This window comes from Bidens hawaiensis, unplaced genomic scaffold (assembly GCF_021521415.1).
Source record: "Bidens hawaiensis isolate Kalapana, Puna unplaced genomic scaffold, B.hawaiensis_p1.1 tig00001461_1, whole genome shotgun sequence".
Taxonomy (NCBI): Eukaryota; Viridiplantae; Streptophyta; class Magnoliopsida; order Asterales; family Asteraceae; genus Bidens; species Bidens hawaiensis.
In genome coordinates this window covers 78,782-94,146 of record NW_027491082.1, presented here as the reverse complement: position 1 = coordinate 94,146, position 15,365 = coordinate 78,782, and the positions used below count along the sequence as shown (strand labels likewise).

At 34.0% G+C, this 15,365-nt stretch overlaps 1 protein-coding gene across 1 annotated transcript; it reads right to left on the bottom strand.

Annotated features, from left to right (window-relative positions):
• Window positions 1–14,920: 14,920 nt before the first annotated feature.
• LOC143578084 (FT-interacting protein 3-like) lies at window positions 14,921–15,307 on the bottom strand. Its single transcript, XM_077061754.1, has one exon. The coding sequence runs from the start codon at window positions 15,305–15,307 to the stop codon at window positions 14,921–14,923; it is 387 nt and encodes a 128-aa protein (XP_076917869.1).
• Between the last annotated feature and the right edge of the window lie 58 nt (window positions 15,308–15,365).

Genomic DNA, 15,365 nt, shown 5'->3' with positions numbered 1-15,365 from the left:
CTAGATGCCGGAAATCTCGTAACCCAACGAATGAACAACCTAAGAACTAAATTAGAAAACGTATAAGTCTTGTGTTTAGTTGTGAACCTTTGGTACTTAGTTGCTTGCTTATCAACTTTTAATGTAGGTGTTAACACGACTTGAAAACTATTCTAGTTGATTACTTTTACTTTGTTAAATTAAGGTACGTTTTCTGGTTTCTTTTATTCATAGTATAAATTATATTCCGTTACTTCGTAGTACGGATTATGTTTTCGCTTACTCATAGTATTAACTCTATTCCGTTACTTTGTAGTACGGATTTTCGTTATGCGTCAGTTACATTTTGAGCTTAGTTATTTTATATAATACATTTTTGTAGCATGCAATAGATCATATATTTTGTACTCTTTGTTGCATGTTCCCGTTTGAATATATTTAATTATATGCTTTTAGCTTTAGTACTCTGTTAGCCGAGCATTTTCTGACTTGTCGTTGGGGCGTCAACGACATGGCACTTGTCGTGACAGTGCGTAATTAAAGTTCACGGCGTCTCTAACTAGTACTCGTGTAGTATTAGGGCCACTTAGGGGCGTATGGATCGATCCTAGTTCTGTTCTGATTTCTGACTTCTGACTTCTGGGGGATGGAACAATGCGTGTACGCCACACGTACCATCTTATAGGTGCATGGACTAGCTAGCTGTGTACCCCTCTGTTTCTGGCTCTGGGTGCTTCTGTGTACACGACTTATTTCTGTTAATATACCATTGTCGTGTGGTTTGATATATGCTTTGTATCTGTTTCTGCATATGCTTATGATTATAGTTAAGTATCTGATCTGGTTTCTGTATTATTTTGGTTATGTTCTGTATTAGTGTCTGCATCAGTTTTCCTTTGATATTCGTATTATTTTCTGTTAGCCTTATTATGGTTTTAAATGTCAGTTCTATTTTCATTACCTTTTCGTAAGTTCGTCTTTACATGTACTATTGTTCTATCCATTACTGGGCAAATTTTTTGCTCAGCCGTGTTTTCTTGTTTGTGTTTGTCTTATTTTGTTGGCAGGTAATCCGGGAAATCAGTGATGAGAGTAAAATGAAGCTCATGAATAAAGATTTTTATTTATTTATTTTCGCATTTAATAAATTGGACTTACGAATTTCTTCGGTTTGTTTTGACTCGTTGGTTGCCTTTGGATTCTCTTTATTTCTTTAAAACGGATTGTGTTTGGTTTATGATATCTGTAATAGTGACACGTTATCCTGTTCTGGGTTGGGGTGTTACAAAACAAAGGATGTGTAAAAGTTGAATTGAGAAGTTGGCGACATGGATTAAGTGTGTAGTCCTTTTTTATTATCATTTATGGCATGTTAAGTTGATGAAATCATCAATTACCAAAGCCAGCGGCCAGATATGATGGCACGAAAATGTAGCGAATGATAGTAGATGCCCTTTTGTGACAACCAACAGGTGCTAGTAAATATTCCTACTGTTGAGTGAACGCTCATGTTCATGGGTGTTTGGATGTGTTTAACTCTTATGTGAACACTCTCGGTGTTGAGTGAACATTCATGTTGTTGAATGAACATTCTTGCTTAATAAGATTTGTAAACCAAGGACCCATTGCATTAGATGCTCTAGTTTGTTCTTAAACCATATGTTGACATTGTTCACCCATATACATGAATGTTCACTCCATAGCAAGAGTGTTCACATAAGAGTTACACATCCATCCAAACACCCATGCATACATGAATGTTCACTCAACAATAGGAATGCTCACTCAACAACAGGAATGCTCAATCAACAATGTTCACTCATCAGTAGGAACGTTCGTAAACCCTTCCAAACACCCATTTTAGTGAATATTCCTGACGGTGGCGGGCCAATCAACTGATAACAAGCCCAATCAAGCTTTGTTTCTTCCATTCTTACACAAACGACCAATTTCACACGCAAATACCACTTCCAGTTCCAATTCCAACTTCATTCAGGTAAATTCAAATTCATCTCTTTTATCCTCTAATTGATCTTAATTTATATAAGGAATGACCACAATCAAGGGACTCAATCACCTTCATAATTAGAACGTGTATTTTAATTCAATATATTCAAACTCTTACCTATCTTAGAGGCTTGTATTACTCCAAGATTTACTCCTTCCATATTGTAATTAGTCTTTATAAAGGCATGTAACCATTTGTAATTGACATCAAGAATTATTATATTACACCACCTTTATAATTTACTCCTGGGTTTTTCAAGATTCTCTCCAATTTGATCTTAATTTCACTTTTAGGGTTTCAATTTCAAGAAACTAGGTCTTTAATTCATCCCAATTTGTTCAAGTTTTGATTTTTACAAATACCCATATCAGAATTGTATGCATATGCATGGACGCATGGTATGGTATCTAAATACTTGTGTTTGATCAAGATCCATTGAGAATTTGTGTCTTTAGTGATAAAGGTTTATGCTTTTTAACCTAATTTGTGTCTTTGTGCTACCAATGTAGATGTATTTATTGGAAGATAATTAAGATATTTTAAGTCATCAAGTATTTTAGTATTATTATTATTTTGTGTAGTATATGTCTATCTAGGGCAGTAAACGAACCGGACGTCTGACGAACTGTTTGGCGGGAACTGGGAAGTTCGTTTATGTTTGTTTGTTTAATAATGAGCAGGCATGAACAGAGGTCGTGTTCGTTCAATTGTGTTTGTGAACGTTCGATAAGAATGCTTGTTTATGTTTGTTCGTTAAAGGTTTTTAATACTTTTAATGACTTTTCTAATCTTGTAATGTAGATTTCAGCATAATTTTTAACTATAAAACAAAAGGATATATGAGTAGGTGATTAATTAAATTTAACATATGAATGTTAAAAAAACACAAACACAAACTTGGCAGCCGGACCGAATCGTTGACAATGATCATTCTAGGTTAGCCTAATCAAATAAAAGGTTGTTCATGTTCATTTGTGCTTGTCTGTGAACCGTTCACGAACAACTTCATTTACTTAATGAATGAACACGGGCAAAAAAATTTTGTTTGGTAGCTGTTCTTGAACCGTTCGCCTGTATGATAAAAGCTTAACGGACGAACATGAACAAGGCCTGGTTCGGTTCGATCGTTTTTAACGTCTTTGTTCCTAACACTGTATGATAAAAGCTTAACGTTTTTAATGAACGAACACGGGCAACTAACGAATTGGCGGCTGACGGTTCCAACTTTTAACGTCTTTATTCCTAACGGTCCGCGACTAACAGAATCCTAACGTCATTAGTTTCAGGTCGCCGGAAAACTCAACATTTACGTCCCAAACATCTTGGTAACTTTGTATCGGATCTTTAGGAACCTTTTTTCTAGTAAAAGCCTCAATTATTGAGGTCGCCGGCAGTGACGGATCTTGACCATCTAGTATGAATGGGCCGAAATTCACAAGAGCATTTTTCCCCCTCTGCTTCTATGTTTGGGGTCGGCGATTCAGTTCGGGTCGGGTCAAACAATAAAAACTATATTCAATCATTCAACTCAAATAACAATTCAATAATTTAACTTTAAATTCAATAATTCAAATTATCGTTCTTACACAAAAGAATTCTATATTTTAAACAAACAAAAACAAGATGCAATGACAAGAGTGAGTGTCTGAAAAAGAATCACAACTCAGCCCGTCGACCTTTCTTTTATTCCCGTTTTTTTTACGTTTATTCTACTCCTCTAGATTTTCATCAACCTTTCTTTAAAAAAAAGAGTTAATCCTTTTCGAGTTTACCATACAAATAGTTAGTTCTTGTGAGATGAGTTCTTATTTTAGCCCTATTGTATATATAAATATATGGTGGGTTCATGTGAGAAGTTGATCCTATGCGAGAAAAACCTAAATTGTTAATTTTTCATTAACAGTTCACATGTTTTAAAGTTTTAACTTTTTTACATACAAATAGCCATCGTCGGCTCCAATCCTCCTCTTCGATGCTCTAGCTCGTTGAATAACCATGATGGGCTAAAAAAGATACATATTGACTGATTTAAATGGCGGTGATCTGTGTGGCGTGTGGTAAGAGTGATACATATCAGTTTTGTTCTAGGAGTTTGAGTGTGTTTTAATAAAAAGTTTTATTTTATTTTATAAAACATAATAAATTTTCAAATAACAAGGGTACTTTGATCTTTTAAAAAAGTGAAAACAACTTTTAGTCAAATGGATGAAAAAAACGTGATTTTGAAATCTTTAGAACGAAAATGTGGGAAAAAAAAACTTTTTAGATGAAAATGACGAAAATGATTAAACTACATGGACAAAAATGGCACTTTACCCTTTTCATACTAAATTTAAGTTTTATATTATTTTTGTTATTTATGAGTTAAGAATGTATTTTCTCAAATAACTCAAAATTTAACGATGTTGAACCCTTGAACCTATCAAATATTTAATTTATATAACTCTTGTTATATATCAAGAAATATGATGGAAACCAATAACAACTCCAAATAAAAATTACAAATTAATTGTAAACAAGTATGTTCAACTAATTGAAATACATCGAATTCTACGCCAAGGCTCTTGAAACTCATCTTAGCTCCTATATATAAATCTTCTTGCAAGTGATTATTTATGTGTTTTGAGTGCATAAGTATAACTATATATATGCTCTCTCATTACATTATTAAAATACATATTGAAAGAATGTCATCCGGTTAAATCCGCGTCATCAGCGAAGTCTGTGTTCGTAAGATGTGTGTAACTTTTGTCATTAGATATACCCAGAGGACCGGACTTTGTTCATCTCCGTCCACTGATTCAGATTTTAATTCCACAACTAAAAGATAATATTTTTTTTACCTTTTGGTCAAACATAGTTTTCCTTATCAGTTTTTTAGTCAAATCTTTAAATTAAAGCACACATTCACATTCTAATCAGTTTACTATACTTGATTTTTAATCAAAGCAAATTACTAAGTATCTATTATAGATTGTAGTGATACAAATAATCTAATTAATATATTAGAGCAAAATCAATTTTTCCACTTGTCCTTCTCCTAGGGTGTCTACTTAATGTTCCATGTCATCCACTTTCCATGCTTATAATTTCCACATAATTAATCAATTAATTTTAATCCTAATGTGAATTAACATTTAAACCAATATATAACACAATCATTTGTCAGACTTAACATTTAAAGTTTTGAATGACATAATATATTTCCTGTTTTGTGGTAGGGGAAGTTTCATCCTATGTTAATTGTTTTATATTGTACACACGGCACTTGAGTTTTAGTTATTTTTGTTATCTTTGTTTTATTTTGACATTTATAATTCCTCACTTGCACACACACAACACTTGAGTTTTTAAGACTACTTCCATTCACAACCCAATCAAACCCAACTTTTCATTAAAAAACTAATTTCTCTTTCTTTCATCTACATAACCCAACCAAACTCAAAATTTTCTTCCATTCACAACACAACCAAACCAAAATTTTTTATTGAATAAATATATATATTATGAGAAGTTTATTAGATTATAAAATAATAGAAAAGTTAAAATAACTTATTTTTTTAATGAAAGCATTTGAATAATCATCTGAACCATTAGACTACTCCCATTCACAACCAAACTTTTTTATTAAAAAACTAAATTTTTCTCTCTTCCACATACACAACCCAACAAACCAAATTTTTTTTTGTTGAATAAATATATATAACGAGAAGTTTATTGGATAGAAAGAAGAGCTTCCATTATATTGAGCATTTAAATAATCTTTCAAACCATTAAGGTCGAAAATTTGATCCATAACCGAGAATAAGAAATCAAAAGAGATTAGAAGTGGAAAAATTAGTGATAGAAATATGTCTAATACTTTTTAAAAAGAGAATTTGTTTTATATAAATTTAGATTTTTTTTTTCTTTTTTTATCGGAATGCTTAAAAGAAATTGGGATAGGGATCTAAATTAAACAGTTATATATTGAACATAAATAAATTATGGGTTTTATCATTTTATTGCAACAAGGTTTGATTAAGGAGCTGCAAATAAATTTTGGGTTTTTCACATATAATCTGTTTTCTAACTAAGTTGGTGAGTGAAATTAAGTTTTCATTTTCTTTTTGTCTCCGTACATCCAAGTCCAACAACCTCCCCATTGGGAGTATCCGTCGCACACACACACACACACAATCCTAAACCCTAAACCATCATCTTCCAGATCCGCGATCGACTGTGGTTAAGGTGCGATACTTAAACCCTAAAACCTACTTTCATCCTCCCGTTCGAGATTTTTTATTTTTTTTTTAATTTTGCCCCGATTAGGACCGAACAATAATTGATATTTTTCTTCTCATTAGGACGATATGAGCCGCGAAACTTCTATCGGATGGCCCGTGGAATTGTATACGGAAATTCGTAAACAAGAGTTTAACCTCAAAAAACAATGGGAGAAGTTGAATCGAACTTTTGATAAAGAATTGAAAGTTGAAAAAGCAAGTAGGCTGAGCGTCGCGGAACAGACAGCTTTAGAAAGGGAGGTATGTGTGAATAGTGTTTAAAAAACAGTTTGAGGCGGCGCCTGGGTTCGAAACGTGATGAAATCGTTTTCGAGGCGTCGCCTCTGAGTTTAAAATTACACGTGCGCCTCAGAATCGTTGTAAGGGGCGGGAAAACGGTTCGAGGCTTACATCTAGGAATTTGAACCAAAATTGGACATAATCAAGGAAGTAGAACGACTTCTTATCTTATTTTGAACCAAAATCGAACTAATTTCGAGCCATGCTCCATGATTTTGGACCAAAATCGAACGAATTTTAGGTTAGATTTATGTGGTTCGCGGGTTGGAGTGAGGGGGCGCACAACCATAATGAATGGGGATGGCATTATAGGGATGGTTGGGGTCGGGTATCGGTAATCCCATACCCATACCCGGTTTTAAAATTGTTACCCATATCCGACCCGTTACCCGCCGGGTATTTGCCGTGTAATTACCTGTTGGCTATCGAGCATACCCACTGGTATCTGGTATACCGTTAGGATTTTCAATTAATTTTTTTTTACTAATATGAAAATTTTATATAACTAATACAAATTAAAATATAGAACATTACATACATATAAGTTTTATCATAAATAAATAGTATTATAATTTTATAAAATTTTATGTATATATTTGACAACATACACAATATAAATACCATTTATTAAATACATTCAAAAAGATAAATCAATTTTTACATAATAAACATACTACAATAATAACACATTAATGGATAAGGGTTAACCAAAAATAAAAATAAAAATAAAAAATATTCGGGTATACGGTTCGATTAACGGGTATGTGATTTCAGGTAATCGGATCAGGTATCACCTAATCCCGGACCCGCACTAGTGAAATTTTTAAAAACAAAGCCCATACACGAACCCGTATGTAATTACAATTTAAACCTATTATCGAACTTAATCCAAACTAAACTATTTTTTTTCTTAAACCCTTATTTTCCTATCATAACTTATACTTTATTATTTTTATCGTAAATATTGTCTCGTCATTAATTTTTTTTATACAAATTCATATTTGAGGGCTATGTTTTCTTAGTGGCACCGAGCATAGGAATTCTTGGGCCGACGTGTTGGGCGTACTTTGTGAAGTCTTCGACCATCGATTCACCACATGCCCTATGCCAAACTGTTTTTCTGGCATTATATATAGGTTCCATATTTAACGTTTCTTTCTTACAAGTTGTTAACCCTAGTCCTTGGGTTATAACTAGATGGTAGGATCTTCGAGGGGGTAAATGGATCTAACCGACCCGAGTTTTACTTTACCCGAGCTGAGGTCGAAAAACCTAGTTAAATTACAACCAAGGACCGACCCAATGTACTAGCCAAGGGTATTGAGTATGGGGTATAGGGCCGAGCTTTGTATTTTTGGTATGAGTCTCAGTTAATTTCAAGTCGATCCGACTTTTGCTCCTCCTAATAGGATCATTGTAATTTCACAACACCTAATATAAATCCTAGTTGCAGCACCGTGTACGTAGGTCACATCAACTGAACCATGTAAATCTCTCGTGCTCGTTTATTGCTTTGTATTGAACTGCGTGGTTGTGTGCTTTGTACTTAACACAGTCGTGGCGCCTAATGAAAATTTTGTATCTTGGTGTAGATGAACAAGAAACGTGATGAATATATCCAAACAAAGGCACAGAACAATGAAATTTTATTTCAAATACGGTTTGTTACTAAACTATTATGCTATTGTTTTATATGCTTATGTGGGTGAGGATTTACTAATTAGATAACATGCAGCAACAAAATATACGAGAACACTATAAGAGTTGATTTACGTTATTTGAGCAAGGGATACGCCATTGCGAAGCTAGAATTGGCCCTAAGATTTTGTAATGGTGAATGTAAGTTTCTCATATACCAAGTTTCTTATGTTTTGTATGATCTAAGGGTAGGGGTGTGTATATAAAAAAGTAAAAAATATGTCTTGTTATATATACATAAAAACAAAGAATACGAATTTATGATTTTTTATTCAATTCGATTCGAAATTCGAATAAAAATCCACATGTTTTTTTATTTTTTATATATACACATAAATATATATGTATTTGGGGCTGTTGGGATAAATTCTAAATTAGATCCATACATCAAGCCCAAATCCTATTGGTATTTTTTTTAATGTTTTTAAGTTTGGACATGGGATGTGGAGTGGATGTTATTAATATTTTATTTTAAACTTTTACCATGTTGTATTGCAATTTACTTTAAATTTTTTTTGGTGTTCCTGTGATTTTGATAGTTTTTAAAAATCAGGTGAATTCGGTTCAAAATCGAATTTTAAAACGAATACGAATTAAATTTTGAATTGGAGAAATAATACGAATCGAATAACCAAGTTTTAATCGAATAAGAATGCGAATACCAATAGAAGCAAAAAAATAAACTATTAAAGAAATTCGATCCGATTATTTCGAAAATTCGTTATTTGATTCAATGAACACCCCTATCTAGGGGTGTTGTTTGGGTTTTTTGGTCGGGTTTTGGTTATTTGGGTCGGGCTATTCAGGTTTTTGTTATGGCAATCCAACACGTAACCCGACTCAAATAAGCTTCGAGTTAATTGCTTTCGGGTTTATTTGGGTCGGATTATATGATTTCGGGTTTATTTGGACCGGGTTAATCTGTATTTGGGTTGTATAATTAGTTTTAAATGTAAATTTGGGAAGAAAACTAATCTCATATATGTATAATTAGCATTTTTTTAATGTAAATTCGGGTTTTTTTTTACCAAAATGAATACTACATTCTGGTTCCGGGTTCGTTCGGGTTGGTTTTATTTGGTTCGGTAGTCGGGTTTGGGTTAAAATCCCAGCCCTAATCTGATCGCCTTATTATTATTATTATTATTCCTTTTTGTGTTTATGGTATATAGATGCAAATGTAAAGTGGTTGAATATTGTAACGGGAAAAGATGATGAAGATGATCAAGGTCTTATTAGAAAGGCGGTATGTAATTAACTAACATATATGTATGTCTCATTGTCTTATAAATGTGTATCTTACGCTGTTACAATGATTGTTGTAGGTTCTAGCGAATATAGGGAGCCACTACAAGACTGATTTAACATCTTATCAGGTGAATCTTGAAGTGCGAAAATGGTAACATTGTCATGCTAGGTTTAACGATATGTAGCCATTTCTGTATATATAGGGGCATATACGTTTAACCATATTTTTGGGTAAAAGTAGTTTAGTTTCAAGATCGTATGTCAGAACATGCACCAAGCAGTTGGTTTCACTAAAACACTTCATCCTGTTATCAAATGATAAATTACCGATGGTTTCACTAGAACTTAAATTATGAATTTTTTAAATCAAGAGGCAAATTGGTCATTTTAAAATATTATCTGCTAAACAAACAGTGAAACCATCCAAACCGGTCATCGGTTTGGTTTCGTGGTTGGTTATTTTTGGTAAGTTTCTGTCGGTTGGTCTCAAAAATTTCAAACCGTAGCGAACAGTTTTGATTTACGATTTATGCCGAAAATCGGCGGTATAAACCGGACCGGACCGTAATATTTGATAATAATATATCTTTAATTGTTTTAGATAATTCATATTATATGTGTTATTATTTATTTATACTATATCTAATTATTTGTTTTTAATTATTGAACTATTTATACAACTATGCTATCGTTTTTATTTTTCTACAAAATTTGTGCTAAGTATATATTTTTTTGTACAAATACTCAGAAGCAAGATTATAAGTTCATTCAAATGTTTCTAAAGGTTAAGTTGAATTATACATTCAAATGTTTCTAAAGGTTAGGCAGAAAAAAACTGTTTCTAATAGCTGGCGCTTGTTGAAACTCCAACTTTGTTTTAGCAATTATGTTTTGTATAATTCTATTCCTATTTTGTAAAAACTTGAATTAAGTTTCAATGAGCTAAAACTGTGAAACCAAACTGTTAGTGACGGTTTGGTTTTGGTTTCAGCTTCTAATAATAAAAAAAAACGTTACTAATGATTTGGCTCATAGTTTGGTCAAAAAACTGTAAAAACCACCATAACCATAATTGCTTATACTTGAATACTAAATAGGGATGAGCAAATGGTACTGAAGTACCAGTATTTAACTTTTTGGATTTTCGGTAACAGGATGGGACGTTACCGGTGTTTTACCGCATTTTTGCGAACATTGTACCTTTAAATACCGGTAGCTATAAATTCGGTACCCGCTTTTCGAAAAAACACCGGGAAGGTACCGGTACCATGGTCATCCCTATTTTGATTTACCAAATAAACGGTTGCCTAACAGTTTTAATAAACATTTGGCTAACAATTTTGAAGAACTAAACTTACTTTACACACCCTAAATGTATACCGATTTTCATCACGAGCTTAGAACACTCGGATCACTTAGAAGCGAACTCTTTTACTATGCTCTTTGATAGTACACGTCTTTTTATGACAACCAAAAGGTGCTCTTTGCTTACGTAAATAAATCATTAGAATCTTGAGCTTTTTAAAAACTAAATCCTTAACTTTAAAAACTAAACCCTTAGAATCAATAAACTATGTGTTAGGCATTTGTGCAATTCCAAAAGTTGAGTTATTAATTGTCTGCATTAAGCATGATTGATTCTTTCCACCACATATGGAAGTGGAACTTTCAATAACAAGAGACTTAAACGTAAATAAATAAAATGCATGAACTTAAGCAACATCATTCCAAAAAATGTAGCTCACTAAATTAAGAGTTTATATTGTCAAGGTCATCGCTGTGGCAAGGTCTTCGTTCCGTCTCCGTCCGTGATTTAGGGTTTCGGTGGTCATCACTTTGTCCGGTGAAGGTCATCAATTCCGCAACATCGGGTGAGTACGTTCCTTCCCTTGTAACATAATGATTTGCTTGCGTGTTTCCGTTCTTAATTTTGTAATTTGTTGCCCTTTTGCCGCCCTCTTGGGTTTGCCTATTGGCTCGCCCAACTGATTTGGATTTGCATCTTTTAATTGCAGATTATTTTTTTTATAAATGGGCTAGAGGCCACTGATTCATCACTTGGGGGGGGGGGGGGCATTATCTAAATCATTTCACGTTAGTGGTTCTCGCCATTCCAATTGGTGAGAGACTCAAGTTTCTATAGGGGTGTCATAAATTGTCAGTTATATGTTTTAAAAGTTATCGCCAATTCAAATGGCGAGAGCTTTATGTGAAATAGATATTACCGATAATTTCTTGCACACGTATGAAAATCTGAACCCCTCACTGATTGAAATAGTGAGAAGCCCCAAGTGAAATGATTTAGAAAATGATCCTCAAGTGATGAATCACTGGCCAAAGGCCCATTTATAAAAAAATATATATAAATCCTAATTGCAATGGTGGTAAGTGGTATTAGCAATACCAATAATCTTAAATGTACATATATAATATATCATCATCATCATCATCATCATCATCATCGTACTCAGTATATCCCATCAATAGCAATGCTATGGTAAGGTATGAGGAGGATAAGATGTAGACAGCCTTACCTCTATCCCATCGGGATAGAGAGGCTGCTTCCGGTGAGACCCCCGGCTCGATAGTAGTTTTGCATCAAGCCTTGGACATAAGGCACATAGCACTCAATCATCAGGGACACCTGCTGATTGGTGCATGTGCCCTTGTCTTTCGGCTATCAACGCCACCACATGATGCCTGATTAACCTTCCGCCACCTTTAACGTTATTTTCACGAGATTGGTAAAATAACGTCAAAATTAGTGCAATTTTACTTTTGCCCACCCGAGGGTTCGCACATATATACTTTATACGCGTGCACCGCAAGCAGGGCGTTACATATATAATATATATATTTTCAAATTCAAATATTGTATATATTTTGCAACTTCCATTGTGGTGTACTGGTACAAAGTGATTCAGGTTTGATTCCCACCGGCAACACTTTGGAGGGGACATGGTTGCTCAGTAAAGGAGGATCGGGATCATTGTGATCTCCGGTTTTACCACAAGTGGGCCTTCAGGCGGGCGGGTTGTCCCACGGAACTAGAGATAACTTAGTGCGCTTAAGGTATCTGTATGGCTGGGTTAGGCCAACTGGCGGCGGCATACGAGGTATCTAGGCAATTCAATGTTCACCGTTCAAAACAAAAAAAAATATTTGTATATTTTAGGTAGTCAGGATGTTGTAACCGTAGCTTATTTTGCTCCTTTATTAGTGCTTGTAATTATCTATGAATACCACCTTTGTGGTTAATCAAAAGTGAAGCCATTCCAAATATTCAAAACCAATTCTCAATAAGTGGATCATAGGATTTAAAAAGGCTGTCTCATGACGTTTCTGGGAGGATTTGGTAAGGAAAGCGGGCCACCTTTGTTTTAGTAATCTATTTATAAAGAATATATTAAGAAAGTGTGATGCAAACTCTAATATTAAAGTGGGTATCTTTTTGTTTCATTATCGGTATTGTAGGTTTCTATATTTGTATTTTGATTATCTTCTATTAATTTTTCATTTCGTTGCTGGAATCAGTGCCAGGTCTTAACATTGATAGACAATCAACTTGATTATAGTGAATATATCATGTGGGGTCGTGCTTATCATTTGTTTCAGCGAGGATATATTAAGCGTTTGGAACTACAATGCATCTGATAATCAGGTAAAAATTACCATATCATCTTATGGTAATACCACATGTTTGCTTCTTTGCTTACACAGTTACACATAAAAGATGACTATCCAAATGCTCATTGTATTGTCCAAAAGAATGATTTAGGCATATCCATTCTAAAAAGAACCATTTCAAATGGGTCAATTTGGGTTGTTTTAAAAATTAAATGGGTTAGTTTGGGTCAAAGATTATAACTAAATGGGTCAAAATGGGTCATTTGAAATTTCATCTTGTTATTTTCGAGTCAAAATGGGTCGACATATTCAATGAGCATTTGGAGTGTCATCTTGACCCAAACCATTTCAAATGGGTCAATTTGGGTTGTTTTAAAAATTAAATGGGTTGCTTTGGGTCAAAGATTTTAACTAAATGGGTCATTTGAAATTTCATCTTGTTATTTTCGAGTCATAATGGGTCAACATATTCAAAGAAATGGGTCGATGTGGGTTAGTGCCCTAAGGAAACGTGGCAGGTTTTGGATTGGTATGGGTTCCGCATGAGACAGGTTTCGGCACGAAACGGGTTTGAGATTGGGACGGGTTCGGTTCACGTTTCAAGCCAACACGAGTTTTCACACAGGGCGTGCTTGGTTTTGGTTTCTTTTTGGTCAATTCCGGACTCATTTTTGGTTTTTTGTTTCGTTTTTGTCCACTTTTTTAGTTTCGTTTTTGTTCGGTTTCAGTATTTTTAGTTTCGTTTTGATCGATTTTTTTGATTTCGATTGATTTGGTTCGGTTATGGCTTTTTGTTTCATTTATGTCGATTTCTCAGTTGTTTTTTTATTATTATTTTTTTATGGAACGAGGACGACGGAGGAAACATTTTGGTTTTTTTACTTTTTTTGTTTTTGATTTATATTTTGAGTTATGATTTTTTTATTATTATTTCTTAATATTTTTTTAAGGGGTTTTAATCTTAATAGAAAACTCCTCAGAAAAATAAAAAAAATAAAAAAATCACAACTCAAAATATAAATAAAAAACAAAAAGTATAAAAATACAAAAATGTTTCCACCGCTATTCTTGTTCCAAAAAAAAAAAACCGTTCCAATCCTAACCTATTCTGACCCAAACCAAAACAACCTTTTTTTTAGTTGTCCCATTCTAACCCAAACTCATTTTGACCCATGACCCATTCGACCCAACCCAACCCAACCCATTTGCCACCTCTACTAAAAAGTTATGTGTAAATGAGTTAATCCCCCACTTGTGACCTAGTGGTAAGAGGTTTGGGTCTCTCCAATGGAGACCAAAGTTCGATTTCTACTTGTGCCACTTTTGATATATTATGGCAATGAAGGTTTTGAGCTAAGCCTTGTGCAAGATTTTGAGCTCAAACATTTAGTTTCAGTTTTTTCGGTTTTTGGATTGGGTTTGGTTCTGTTTCGTCTTTTCGGTTTTGCCATTTGAAACTTTTGGGCTGAAAAAAAATGCCCCAAATAATTAATTTGGGGCTAAATCTTTTTGTTAATTAATAAGTAATTGATTATAATAAATCTAGACTAAAATATTTGGGTTGCTATATTTATGAAATTTTTACGAAAAAGAAAATCTATAAATTCAGTTAGTGATTACAAAAACATAAACCTAAACCACGGGTCTTTGTTTCAGTTAAGTCTTGGATCGGTTTATTATTTAGTGTGCACCCCTAGGTATTAAAGGGTATTGGACTGCAATTACCAAAACCCGTCACATAACCGAACACATAAACATATAATCCAAATCGAACCACTTACATCCCATTGCTTGATCACAGCATAGAATCAGTCTTAGCCGGCAGCCTCCTGAAGAAATTAAGCGGGACACCTGGTAACTTATGCCTGAACTTGGGGTGTCTCAACACATAAATAAGCGCCAAAACTTGAAATGGTGTCACATAAAGCACAACCGCAACAGCCAAACAAAATATCAGAAACAATGCAGTAGCCCTTGGATCCCGCCAGCTCAGCAAAGCCTGAAACCATTTCCCTTGAGTCGCCAAATCCCCAACCACCGTCTGAATCCGCCCCGCAATACTCCTTAACCGGTCATACTGCATTCTCACCACATCCGGATTACGGTTAGTTGGAAAGTTATCAAACTCCTCATCAAGTTCACCGGGATGAGCGTTATCTGCACAGGACAGTCGTGTGTCCATAATAATAATAAAAATAATAATCATAATCATAATTGTAATAGTAATAGTAGTAGTAGTA